Below are 14537 nucleotides of genomic sequence, written 5' to 3' on the forward strand. Positions count from 1 at the left end.
CCAGCAAATATTCTAGTTGTACTTGAGTGTAGTACATTACATTATGGCAAAAGAACCATGCAACTGAAAAGGCAGATAATAGTTAAGTTGCCTGAAATGCACAAAAATTATTATTTTACTGAAAATTAACTAAAGACTTTAGCCAAAAGCCATTCAAAAGCAGCACTGTATGAGAAAACTTATATAATTAGAAATATCAATAGTGACAGAACACAGAACATTGAATTAAGTGCCCTGAAGGCACAGGAAGAGTTACAACAACAGCAATCATCAGAAAACCTTGAGTACAAGTGGAAATTCTCCAAACTACAAAAAGTCTTACTTTAGAATGCCATTTCCTCCTGTGTAAACTTCTTTTGCATGGGGACTAGAAGGCAGCATGGTAATAATTCTGTCTGCTCTTTCTGCTACATCTGCTGGGGATTCTGTTACCTTATAAAGAAAAAAAAAAAAAAAAACAAACCAACAATATAAGCTTACACACGTCCTGAAAAAGAGATGTCAGACATGTTTGATGAGTTTGGTTTTAGTATTCACTGGTCACAACTAAGCTATTAAAATCAAAAATGAAAACACAAGAAAAACTGCTCTCCTATCATGGAAGTTCCTCCACAACGTCTGCTAAAGGGAATATGCTTTCATCCCATCAACCCATTCATAAATCTTCAACTCACTACAAACCCTGCATCTATAGAAAATATTGCTCTACCATGTTTCTAAGGAGGGACAACATGAAAGGATTACAAAAAATCTCAGTTTTTTCTTTTTCTTACATATGGCATTAAGAGAGACAAAGACTGAGGAAAAAAGAAAAAACTTACTGGATGCACCTCTGAGCCTCACCTTAAAAGAAATCAGATTGACTGATGTTTCTCAAAACATTACAATTGACAATAATTTCCATTTTTAAAATGGAAAATTATCAGCTTAAGCATCCTTCACGAAAAAGATCTGAACAATTTTCTAAATATATTATTAGGTATTAGTTGTTAAATAATCATACCTAACTTGAAAGGTATATTACTGTTCCAGAGGCAGGCAGTATAGTATTTAAGATACATACACAACAAATGAAATATTGACAGCTAAGTTGTGAGTTTCACTTGGAAGGCATTGACCAGTAAGATTTCTGTCCAGTACTAGTCTAAATTAATAAATTTCTTTAAAATTGCTAATATTTGTTAATATTGTTAACACATTAATAGCCCAGGGAAAATAGCAACAAACATACAGCTTATTATTTTATCTTTAGCCCACAAGGATCAAATCTAATTTCAGTCATTTGTAATTAATGCTGAATTACACCTTGAAGGACTTCTGGGATCAGCATAAGAAACTTCTCAATTTTTATTTAACTTCTGAACAAAAGAAGGGAAGACTGTACCTAGTCAGTGAACAAGGCTCTTGAGGGAAAAAACACAAAGAAACTGGCATGGATGGGACTGAGAAACATGCAGATTTTGTTTTGAAAAAATAAATTAATACTGCACAAAACGCATGGCATACCACACAGTTACAAAAGGAAACATGCTCTAGTTTAAAGAACAAAGGTTAGCAGGAGTAAATAAGGCAATTATAAGCAGCAAACCTTCTATATCTGATTAGCTGATTTTATGACTTGCCTCCCTGGAGATGAGAGAACCTACCTCTTTAAAGAGAAGTATGACACCTTTGTCTTTAGGTCTGTGTATATCTGGTTTGGTTCAGTCTCAATGTATATTATTAGAGGTGGAGAGAGGAAGTGTGAAATTAGAACCTGAATCTATATATGTCTTCTTCTTTGAAACTATGATCTCCAATATTCTTAGACGTTTAGAGGGTATCAGCTGAAGACTCAGTGGCTCACTTGCATTTTTCAACCAGAAGTTGAAAAATATACTACATTGGGCACACAAATGAAACAGTACATCAGCCTCAAATTTCTGCTTGGCTACATAGATAGAAGATAGCTGGGCTTTGGTTACAGTTTTAAATAATTCTTAAGGAAAAGAGGTACAAAGAAGACATAGTACAGCAGTCATCTAAACAGGAACTCATTTATTCCATCCACGTCTTCCAAAATAGTAAGATGGCTTTTACATGAAGAAAGTTAGATTAAAAAGGTACACAGACTGGAACAGTACTTCTACAACCATACAAAGGAAAATCTTTCTGCTACCTCGAAGTAAATAGCAAAACAAAGTGGGAATTAAAAGCGGGAATAGACAACTCTTGGCCTTTTGGTACTGTTAACAAATATGAATAATATTGTCTGAAAAAATATACCTACCTGGTTCAGTAAGCAACATATAAAACCTTTATTTTATTTGGGACTTTCTGTCTCAGAAACAAAGCTGAATGATTTGAAAGCTATTACAAAACATTAAGCATTTGAAATCATTAAAAATATGTGCATAACTTTAAAAAACAGACCAAACACTAATTGTTGATTATCAATACAGACTATACTAGCTCAGAGCAGCAGCCCACCAAGGCCTGTATGTGTTCTGATACTTGTTTAGTTTAAGCAAACTTTTGCAGTGTGTAACTGGATAGGAGAGACTTTTCTGTGTAGTGCTGGTTGTTGGTACTGCCCTTAGATGCATCTGCTTGTATTTGTTCCAAACTGCTTCCCTATTTTGTTTTACTTATATTTACAGTAAGTCAATTAATTATTGTTTGTCTGAAATGGTATTCTTACTGTACACTAAAGAAAGTTCAATTTTTATGATGCTTTATGCATCAGGTGACTCCAGTAACATTCTCAATGTTCTAAATCTGTGATAGGATTTAGATACAAAGACCTGTAAGCTGAAGTACGACACACAGTTACTCCATTGTGTGAGCCTTCCAACTTTCTCCAAGTTTCACCCCAAGTGGTTCCATATGCTCATGCTCAGCCAGTTTTCCTCTTACTATTCACTTTTAGCAGGTGGGTGGCCACTTTCTGACATGTACCACATCCCAGTTGTTTACTTCAGTGGCAAAAGAAAGTGGAGTAGCAGATTGTGCAGATTTATGGTCAGGCATCCTGCATCCACCTTGGTAGCAGCGCTGGCCTTAAAAGAATGGACATTTGACTAAGTTTACTGTCTCTTGGGGTCATTTCACTTCTGTAACACTCCTGATGGTTTTAGCCTTACAGCCAGACCAAAGAGAAAGCAGCCCTTAGAGCCCAATGTTCCTTCTACAGCAGTTTCTACAAGACCCCATGGACCCACAAGTTTTCAACTCCTGAAAAAAGTGCTGGAGTAGGATTTACACCTAAAGATTAAGAAGAGGAAGTTATGTTCACATATTTTCATCAAGTGTGTTTTATTTGTATTTAAGCCTAGCCATGTATTCTCTCAGTGATTTATGATCTCAAAACATACCTTGGACTTTATTTTTAAAGGCATTACAGTTCACCTTTATTATCACATGTCACGTCTTGCAGTGAATGCCAAGGATTCTATTACAAAGGCAAAAAGCTACCAACATGGGCAGTCACAGAAAAGAGATCCCACTGCAGAACATGAATTAAAAATACAACCAATAGTTCAAAACAATCTCTTCCATTTGCCCAGTCTTACTCAAGACATGTCTGGTTCATGCCTGAGGGTCTTGGCTGCTTTAACAAAATAGGAACAGGAGCTAGGAAGAGAGGTGAAAAGCTTACTTTCCCACTTAAGGCTAAGATTCTGTAATTATTCAAGGGGAGCTGCAATTAATTACTAACAGCTGTGTGGTATCATTTTATCTTTTAGGAATCTTGATCTTACCACATTATTTAAAACAGTTGCAATTAGCTTCAACAGTTTAGACCTTCAAGGCACACAGTTCCTCTGTCTAGACCTACCTAAAATTTCCTTGCCACTGCTGCAAAATTCCCTTCTATCCTCTGCATTGTTATATGACAGGTTTATTTTTGCACTGCACTCCTTTTTTCTGTGTTTTAAGCACGTATCCTTTTGCCCACAACTGTCTAAATTGTGACAGCTTTGAAGTATGTCAAAACCATTTAAATGTGTTACAGACACATAGAAATGACACAAACATCTGAGAGAATGGGGCTCTGAGGGTATTAACAGATTAAGAAAAGTAATAGGACTGGCTGGAACAGGGCCAAGATTTTGCAGGGTATATTGCAGGAAGGTAAAGCTCCCTAATATAATCAATTTCCTTCCCTCCTTTTTCCTTTTCATTCCTTCCTCTTCTCTCAGCATATCCTTCCTCACCTCCAAGAGAATAAGCCCTTAAATAATTAGATTTTTCCCCTGCCCCTGAGGACTACACCTTGAAGCAGCAGGAAAGCTCATATGTCCCTATAACCCTTACAGCTATGCCAGCAGGAATTTTTAACTAGGGTCATTTAACCCGAAAAGGTCAAAGCAGGAACGAGATGAAAAGCAGCCCACTGGCCATCTAGACCTGGGGGAGAAGGAAGCAGGAGAAAGCAGGAGGTGATAGAACAGGCCATCAACCTACTCTCATAAAAAGTGGGGGGAAAAAAGACAGCTAGAGAAGTCTGACAAGGTAGCAATTCCAGCTAACAACAGGAAAATTACTTGGCATAGAATCATATCTTTCCTCTACCTGAAACCTCAAAGATTCAGATTGTATTTATTGTGCTGTTTCAGTTCTGATTGTGATCTTAAACAAGAAAAAAACCCAGATTATTTACTTGCATTGCATGCAAGAACCATTCAACACACACAGCTATTGCTGAAATAAAGAAGTTTATTACTATACCTGAGCACCCAAGTCTTGAAATTCTTTGCAAGCTTCTGGAAAGACATCATACACAATAACTGGATATCCATGTTTTACCAGGTTTTTTGCCATCGGATTTCCCATGTTACCCAGTCCAATGAATCCAACTGGGGTTTTGGAAGCCATAGTCCTAGAACACACTGATTTCAAAACAATAAACATCAATATTTGCATTTAGGACTGACATTCAACAATGACATACTAAAAGTTACCACATAATCTGTTTTCAATTATTTTAACATTTTTATGATTAAAAACAGAGCAAATGGGAATCCTATTTTACATAATTTAAACTTTAAATTATAGCACACATTGGGCCATAAATACCATCCCACAATGATTTTTCTACATATCAAAGAAAATGATTGTAATTAGGAAAATGCAGGCATTTCAAAAAAATACAGTACTTAAAGCTAAGATCCGAGAAGAGCTCAAAAGTAGACTTAAAATATGCAGGACTTTCTGTGTTTTATTATGTGTCTAAATTCTAACTTGATATGCAAAGAGCAATTTTATATATATTTTACAGACTCTTTATTTGCAACTTTGCTTGCAGCCATGGGATTCAGCACGTGTACCCTAGAAACAGACAGGGGCTGCCACTTTACTTCATGCAGCCCCTCACAGATTCTCTGATCCTGCAATCAGCTACAAGCCATTAACCTAAAGGTGAAAATCTCCATAGCAAATCATGGCAAATCCTTTAAGCCATGCAACCACAGTTTAAATACTGAAAATTAGAATAAAATATAGTATTAAAAAAATATTAATTCTTTACAGGAATAACCTCTGTATTCTATTTACTGTACTACCAAGACAGAATAAAGCCTAACCTACAACCTGTGGAAAACACTACCGTTCCAGTCAGATACCTTTTCCCAGAAGCTAGTGAGCACCAAATTCTGGATAGGAGCAGCATTGCAGGCATTCACCTACTGCAATCACTGTCTCATCACTCTAAACACTCCAAATCCAAAGGCAACACAATTTGACAGTGACTAGATTTCTTTGCCAATTCCATAAAATACTTTCTCCTTTACGACAAAGAAAAAAGTTATGCAGAATAAACATTAAAGTATGTGTCAACTAAGCAGACAGAAACAAAGCTAACTACAGAAATACTCTAGCTCTAAAGTGCACATACAGAAAATGTGCCTAAGCTGGATCGAGACTCTAAGAGGTCTCAATGCTTAGCAAAGAATCCTCTCTAGGCCAATAACACTTGATTAATCATTTTAAAGTCTTTCTGACTTTAAGCTCCTTCTTAGCCAGCAATGGTCATGCTCTTTCATCTGCAGCACTGTTTTGGAAGTGCCACATTTAATAAATCAGGTTTGTTGAGAGAACTTTGGTCTGAGACAGTTTCCACAGATGCCTGCAGCAATTACATAGCTAGAGAAGTAGCACAATTTCAAATAAGTCTGCGCTGGGAAAATGCTTAGTGAAAACTGAGATAAGTCAGGAAAAGAGCCCATTGCTTTTTTAAGAAGTGCTACATGTCAAAACCAGGGAACAAATGAACAAAGAGCCTAAACCAGCATCATCAGCCATAACAACCATCTTAAGAGTCTTCTTCTCATTGTTTCTATGAGTCAATCTTCCCCAGTCCTTCGTTTGCACTAATCTAAAATTGCTCCTTTAGTTAGCTCAAAGCTTCCCACTTCCTGAGGAGCTTCAAGCCCTGGTTTTAAGCATCTTTCTTTCTCCAGCCCTTAATACCAGTAGATCTTATTTACCTTGACTTCAATAAAGCTTTCAGAACAACCTCCTCTCGTATCCCAGTAGCCAAATGAAAAAGCATGGACTGGATGGGATTGCAAAACTGCCTGAAGGAAGAAATACTGTCTGGAGTGTTGGGCTCCAATAACAGTGATCAGTAGTTCAAAGACTAGCAACAGTCTAGTTACACATGATGTTCCTCACAGGTCAAAACTGAAGCTGTTTAAGAGTTTCATCAAGGACTGATGATTAAAAATAAGCACTCTCAGCAACATCATGTGTGACACCAGACTGGGGGGACTGTCTGAAAAATGGCAGGGCAAGGCTACCTACTATTCAGAAGGACTGGAGAAACAGGCCTCAAGCAGTTCAACAAAGACAAATTTATGTCCTGCACTTGGGACAGGGGATGTCATTACAGGCTGCTGACTGGCTAGACAGGGGGCAGCTCTGCAGACCCTGTGGATTCCCATCGACTGGAGGTTGAGCATGAGTCAGCAGTGCATCCTTGCAGCAAAAGGTTAATGACATTCTGCACTGCATCAGCAAGAGCAGATGCAGGAGGTCAAAAAAACCAGGCATTCTTCTATACAGCAAATACACCAAGAGATATGATCAAACTGCAGACAGCCCAGCAAACATCAAGGAATAAATATGACCAAGGAGCAGGAGAACATGGCCTATGAGCAGAGGCTAAGAGAACTGTCTTTGCTGAGCTTGGGAGAAGCAAAGAGTGCGGACTTCTACTACCTATGGAGTGGGAGGAAAGAAGAGTTATAGAGCAAAAGAAGCTGAACTCTTCACAGATGTATACTCCAATGGGAGATGGGAGATGTATAGTCCAGTGGGACATGGGGCAATGGCCAAAAGCTGCAGGAAGGAAAACTCTGGCTGGAAATAAGAAAAGCATCCCTGATGTGGAAAAAAGGTTCCGCACTCTAAGAGGCAATGCAGGGAAGCTGTGGAACCTCCATCCTCCTAGCAACCTTAGAGCACTATGAGCAACCTAAGCTAGCTTTAAACATTTAAGGCTTTTGGAAGCCTTTCTTTGAAACCTTTGTTTTCTTTGTTTTTGTGAATTCCAAGTAACCTTATGAGAAGAATAATTCTCACTACCATACCTAGGCTCATTCTCGCAGACTCTTCACTTTTATCCTGATCTCTTCTTTTCTCACGCTATCTCATGGACATCTAACCATCACCTCAAACTCAGCATCTTCAGAAAAATTTCTTGATACCTTTTTCTGCTATCAGTGCTGACACCAGCAGTGATGCCTATCACCCACAAAAGCTTAAAAGAATCATGCATGATCTGCTTCAATCTCACTGATTCATCCAATACATCTGAGATCTCAGCTGCTTCAGAACCTTGTCACCTGCCTCAACAGACAAAATTTTGCCTTGATCTGCATGCTGGGAATTGAGAAGGACATTTTGCCCATGCTACTTTCACTCCTCCTCTGCAACCTGCCTGTTTTTTCTCTACAATGTTACATAAGACGGCTTTGCTTTGATGACTTTTCAAGACTGTCACCACATCTTAATATTAAGACTTCAGGGGTAATTAGACTGCAGTGACGTGCCTATTGCCAACATGCACTTACATTGTGCCTCTAAAGCAGCTCTTCACAAGGTAAATATCCATGAAATGAACACATTCCTCTAATATAAGGCCTCCCTTAAAAATTTTCATTTCGTAGTATCCCCAAAAAGGCATGGCAAAAGTTAGGCTGTGATACAAGACAACTTGCTGACCAGTACTATTAAGTTTTGGGTCACTGTATTCTATTATTTCTCCTTTTGTCTGTCTCTATTGTTTTTTTTTTTTTTTTGTCTCAGTTTATGAATCAGAGACCACTTTCTGTTATGTGCTAAAACATACTCAAATCCATGGGAATTGGGACTGTTGGAGAAGTAGTTCAAATCCTGAGTCAGTTTCTGACTTTACTTTGGCTTAACTTTTCACAGCCCAGTATTACATAAGACATTTGAAAATTAAATAATTTGATTGACCATTTTGAAAAATATTCAGACTTCCAGGTACTCAAACAGAGGAAAACTGGTTTAGAAGACTGATTAAATTAGTGCACAGATCTAACAGAGATGATTTCAATTAAATTTGTACCAACTACATTTAGATGCATGGCATATACTACTTAAGATAGTGGGGATTTGCCAAAAAGAGGATGTTTTAAAAGACAAGAACATTCATGTTTTCCCATTAGACAAATCTCCACAGGTGATTTTACAAAATGTGATGTCCAGCTCACATATGTTGGCATATTTTAGCATCTGACACGTAGCACAAACTCAGTTTTGAAATAACTGTAATTCAAACATCTAAGGACTGATATTCTGCAAACCACATCATGTATGCTAATTAATCCCATCAATTGTATAAGCATTTGCTGAAACTGTCCCTGTGGTATTGATCCCATTTTACTTCGACCATAAAATCCACAGTAACCTGCTGCAATCACATGGCTGGAAAAATGCCCAGTCCACACTTAACTTCTAAGAGAGGTCAGAACATCAGAAGAGAAGCAACAGAATCTACTTTTAAAATAATCACTGATACCATGTGCAACTAATTCCCCTTCTCTGGGAACAGAACTAGCAATACAGATTAATCTGTAAATCAAGCTAATTGTGAGCAAAACCAGCTACAGCTATACCAACTCCAAAGAAACTGGGCTTTTCCCAGATGATTCTTCATTATTCTCTTCAGGGAATATGTGCTTGCAGATCTCATGCCTATGAAAACTCAATTGATGAGGAGACCCAATTATGACACTCTCACCAAATTTGGGGCTTATGGCCAATACAGATAAAATACAGATTTTTTAAAAAGTCAGCCTACAATAGAAAAACTTTACCTAACGTGCAGTTTCACAAGAATTTTACCTTAAAACCAATTTAATTTAAAAAATCAGCAAGAGTTTATGAATCTCTTGAATGTCTCTTCTTGAACAAAATGCAACTATTAGAAGAGTAACTTCAGAAACTGACAGATTGCAATCTTGTCTTTAGAATACTTAGCCTGTCAATGATATAAAACTTATCTTTTCAAGCTTTATATATATATAAATATACTGAAAGCAGTTTTCTTTCTAACCTGAATGATGACAAGTTTCGATAATTTCAGATGTTTACATTTCATTTTACACTATCTCCTAAAGTAACAAGTCTTACAGTTTCAAGAATGAATTCCAGTTCCAGTGCTGCCCTGATTTCACTGCACATACTTGACTGCACAAACACTATAATATGCAGAACTGAGGACATCTCTTTGTAATCAAACAAAAAGGGAATAATAGCTGGTAGAACCACAGACAGCAGACCTGGAAAAAATCCAATGTGCTTGTACTCTAACTGGACAAGAACAAGACTGAAAAACAAGTAGTTCCCAAAATATAAGTTCAACTATATTACTTGATTCTTGGCTTTATAAAACTTATTTTGAACCATATTCACCAAATGGCACAAGGATTAGAGTTCACACAGCCCCATCCCATAAGAGATTCCTAATCAGAACGGTTGTAGTTCTTATCAATATCTTGATCTCTCTGGTAATGATCTTGATCTCTCTGGATCTTCTTTTTCAATATGTGAGATTGAACAGGATCATGGGAAGATGCTCAGAGTAAGCTCAGCTACTGAAGCTGCTGGTTTTGCTTCGGGCTTTATGAGAAAATACACATGAAGTAACTTGACAAGGAGAAGGAACACGATGACAGTTCAATATGAGCCACTAAGCGAAAGATTTTCCCACTGATTTAGCATCTGAAGTTCAGGTACAAGCACAACGGAAGACATCATCCCTTTTCTCTTTCCTACTTTGAAAGAAAGGATCAGAGTGAGCTTCTGTGTTTTGTGGACTTTGGTATGTAATTTATAAAACCCCTACTGAAAGTAGATCCTGGCAGGGAAAAGGAAGAAGAAATATAGAAGTTAGAGAGGCCAAAGGTACAAAGGTAGAATCCTTCTGCTCCTAGAAGCTTTGCCAATGGAATTTAAATTGCCCCATGGTCACTGACTTCTAAAGTTATGCAATGATTTCGAGAAGTGCACTCTGCCAAAATAATAATTTAAGATGATTACAATACTCTAAATTTGGCCAGCTTTACATTGAAAACATCCCACTTGCTTTTTTTTTTTGCCTCTGTAAAGGTATACTGATCAAAACCAGAGATGTTATCTTGCAACACTCAGTGTCTTCTTATGCATCATTTTTATCTGTACCTATACCTCATTAAATGTTTGCTAATACCTTACAGAGAAAATCATATAGTAAATACTTTTCATCTAAAAAGAATATGAAGTGTACACTTGATTCCTTAACTAAGTTATGTGCTGGACTTCTGAGCAGCAGATCTTCTGTCATAATCCTTGCTTAGTAATCAAAGCTTCTCTGCACCAGAGCATAGATAGTCATTGAACAGTTCAAGCAGAGCTCCTGAGTCAGAAAAAGTATTGTTAAACCAGCAAAAGTTCTATTTAATTATGAAGTGAACAAGTCCCCTCCACTCCAACAAAACTACTTGTTAGGACATTTTTGTTCTCTAGCATGGTACTGTCTTTGATGAACAGCTCCCTCAGCTGATGAATCTCCATTCACAGAAAATCTTCTTTTCTCATTCATTAACCTCCTCTTCTCTCTCCCCCAGAAGTCCCCAGGAGGGACCTCTCCATATCCATCAATAATATATTTTTAAGTAAGGTCACATAAACCCTCTCTATGAAGCACCTTTGCCAGTGCCTGCCAGCTGCAGAACACAAGACTACATAGACTCTGTCCAGCTGACTAATGCACAAACATACACATCCAAGAAGCTCCTCCAACATCTGCCCTCAGCTCTTTATTTTCCTCCTAGACAATTTAACAATCTCTAGCATAAACATACAGAAAAACTAAACCATCATGGTCAGCACCTGCTGCAAAGAGCAACTGACCAAGCAACCAAGGAGCCTTCAGTAAGAGAAGGAAGACAGCGTGCTTGCTAGCCAAGCTGTGGTGCTGGACAGCTCTCAGAGCTGGCACAAATCCTTCACCAGGATGGCATTTCACTCAGGACAGATGATGAAATCACTACTCAAACCCCAACTGTCAGACTAAAGAAAAGAATGGCAAACTCAGTAAATGCATTAGAGATGGGGAAGCCAGGACACATAACTAAGCAATAGAGCTTAGCCCTTAAGAAGGCTTAATGCTTAGACCTTCATCCCATAAACATTTCTCTTTCAGCACAGTCACTACTCACTAAGTCTGAGCTTAAATGCTGTGGGTGAAATTCTGTTCTATGGAAGTTTTTCGGGAGAGTCACAGTTTCTTCTTAGACTTAGTTACAGTTTTTTTCTCAAGTCTTCAGGTAAAGACAAACTGTATTTTTCAACTTTAAGGGCCAATGTTGGTTTGCTTTTCACACCTATGCTCACCACAAGAAACAAGATCCTCACCATCTGCCCTACATTAAACAAGATCATTTGGAAATTGACCATGACAGTGGATTTCAAAGCTCTTACAGAAATAACTGACAGTTACCATGCACAGAAAGTTCAAAAATCCTTGAAAGCTATTGCTTTCAATTGTGGTATCACAAAAGGTACTAAACACATAAACTGGTCCCCTGTATTTAACTTTACTAGCATGAGACCAACATGCCTGCTGTAGCTGAACTATTACTTATCACAACATCAGAACCACAGCTACCAAAAAAAAGCATCAGTGGAAAAAGAGACAGTGGAGCAAAAAGAGCACTGCAAGATAACGTCAAAATTGTCAGACGTTTTTCATTCATTAGTTTAAGTGAGGCTTAAAAGGGAATTCCAATGTCTTTAAAGTTACCCATTTACAAGAAATTTAGTAATTCCTGAAACATTTCCCTAAGTGTCAAGATTTTAGAACCATGTACCATTTAAAAGAATCTATTTCTTCTACTTTGCTGGTTAAACACCTTCACCTATGTGTTGGGAGCCTAACCACAGAGTGACATACATGACCACAGACTGCCATCAAAATGACAGTGAAAAGCCTACTGAAGGTTTATTTTTAATAATTTACTTCAGAAATTAAATTACTTAGGAACAGCTGAGTGATTTTTCTGGAAATGGAAAATGTCTAGGTCCAGTTCTAGAAATACATTCTTCCTTTGCTTGCACCAACAGGACATCTGCAGAGCCTGCTCCTTCCACTGCCCGTGAACCAAGCACAGGTGAGAACCAGTGCCTGCAGAGCCGACACAGGAGGGGGTGCCGCTGGATCTGCCCTCGGTTTAAAGAAAATAATCGGATGCAGTGACCGAGAGAGCTGAACAGCCCAAACCCAGGTAACAGGTATCGCAGACATGTCACTGCTGCCACAGGAGGCTTTTGCGGGCTCTGATGATTTCCAGGCACGCTATTTTAAGCGAATGAGTGAAAACATTTACTAAGCCAAGCCACTCCGAAGCTTCGGTGGAGCCCCGAATAAGGCGGCACCGGTGGCGCGCCGTGCCAGCCGTGACCGCCCGGGGGTTCCGTCACCGGGGATGCCGCACACGGAGGCGGCCCCGGAGCTGCACCGGGCTCGGAGGGCCCGCGGCCGCCAAGGGCAGCGCGACAGCTGCGCGCCCCGGGAGAGGCCCGGCCTTCCCCCGCCCGGTCGGCAGAGCGGGAGCCACTGGAGCCGAGGGAAGGGGTAGGTCCTTACCCATCACCCGCCGGTGCCAGCGCCACCAGCCCGCAGGTCCCCTGCGCACCACCACTGCGGCCATGCTGCGCCCCCGTGCCGAGTGACCTCCGGCCCGCCGCCGCCCGCCGCCACCGCCCGCGCGCCGCGAGCGGCAGCCGCCGCAGCCAACCACGGAGGGCGCTCGGCGGGGCGCAGCCAATGGGAGTGCGCAGCGTCCTCCCTGCGGGCGGCCGGCCCCGCCCACCGCCCCGTGACGGATGGGGCCGGATTGCGGGGCGGGGCGGGGGCCGGGCCGGTGCTGGAGCACCTCATTGGGGCGGTGGGACATCGTATCCCGCCGCCCGCGGCTCCCAGGAAGGCGTTCCTTTCCAGCTCCGCTTGCCCGTGCCTGCCAGCTGCCGCTTCGTCTTCTTGCTTTGCTGTCGGGGGAGGAGGCTTGGCTGAAGTGGCAGAGGAATGGAACGCCAGCGTTTTGGCGGAGGCAGCTTGTGCGCGAGACGGGGCCCTCGGGGCGATGGAAAAAGCCGCCCTGCACTGTTTTGCTGAGTCAGGTGGCAAATAGGAGTTGGCGCTCATTGAGGGTTGGAATTAGATGATCTTCAAGGTCCCCTTCCAACCCAAACCATTCTGTGATTCTGTGACTGGCTTCGTCGTTGTGTGCCTTTACCCCGGCTGGGCGCCAAGCGCTCCCCAAAGCCGCTCCATCGCTGCCCCTCCTCGGCTGGACAGCGGGGAGAAAATACAACGAGAGGCTCCCGGGTCGAGATAAGGATGAAGAGAGAGCACTCACCAGTTACTGTCTTGGGCAAAACACGCTCAGCTTGGGGAAATTAATTTAATTTGTTTTCAATGGCATTAAAGTAGGATAATGAGAAATAAAAACCAAGACTTAAAACACTTTGTACCCATCCCTTCCTTTCTCCTGCGCTCAACTTCACTCCCGATTTTTCTACGTCCTCCTCCCTCAGTGGTTTGGGGAACGGAGTGTGCAATCGCTTCATCCCACGTTGTCTCTGCTGGTTCTGCCTCCTCCGGGGGAGAACTTCCACACTTTTCCCTTGCTGCAGCGTGGGCTTCCTCCCATGGGAGACATTCCTCCCTGGTCATTTCCAGGATGAGTCCTTCCCCTGGGCTGCAGATCTTCACAAACCGCTCCAGTGTAGGATCCCATCCATGGGCTGCAGTCCCTTGGGAACAGACGGTTCCAGCGTGGGTCTCCCTGAGGGGTCAGAGATCCTGCCAGCAAACCCACTCCAGCACAGGCTTCCTGGCAGATGTGCCCAGAGGCCTTTGGGAAGTGTCCTCTAGGCACATCCACCCGCTCCAGTGTGGAGTTGTCCATGAGCTGCAGGTGGATTTTTTTTTTCCCACTGTGGACCTCTATGGGCTGCAGGGGGACAGCTTGTCCCACTAGGGT

The 14537-nt window shown here is 40.9% G+C and overlaps 1 protein-coding gene across 1 annotated transcript in view; it reads right to left on the reverse strand.

The window, feature by feature from the left end:
* The window catches only part of HIBADH (3-hydroxyisobutyrate dehydrogenase), an 86415-nt gene extending 73159 nt beyond the window's left edge, over window positions 1-13256 (reverse strand). The window contains exons 1-3 of the mRNA XM_064704532.1: window positions 13139-13256; window positions 4711-4871; window positions 323-432 (exon numbers count right to left, since the gene is read on the reverse strand). Coding sequence (XP_064560602.1) covers window positions 323-432; window positions 4711-4871; window positions 13139-13202 — 335 coding nt within the window. The 5' untranslated portion in view covers window positions 13203-13256. The remainder of the gene's footprint in view (window positions 1-322; window positions 433-4710; window positions 4872-13138) is intronic.
* Window positions 13257-14537: the final 1281 nt, after the last annotated feature.

This window comes from Zonotrichia leucophrys, chromosome 2, assembly GCF_028769735.1.
Source record: "Zonotrichia leucophrys gambelii isolate GWCS_2022_RI chromosome 2, RI_Zleu_2.0, whole genome shotgun sequence".
NCBI lineage: Eukaryota > Metazoa > Chordata > Aves > Passeriformes > Passerellidae > Zonotrichia > Zonotrichia leucophrys.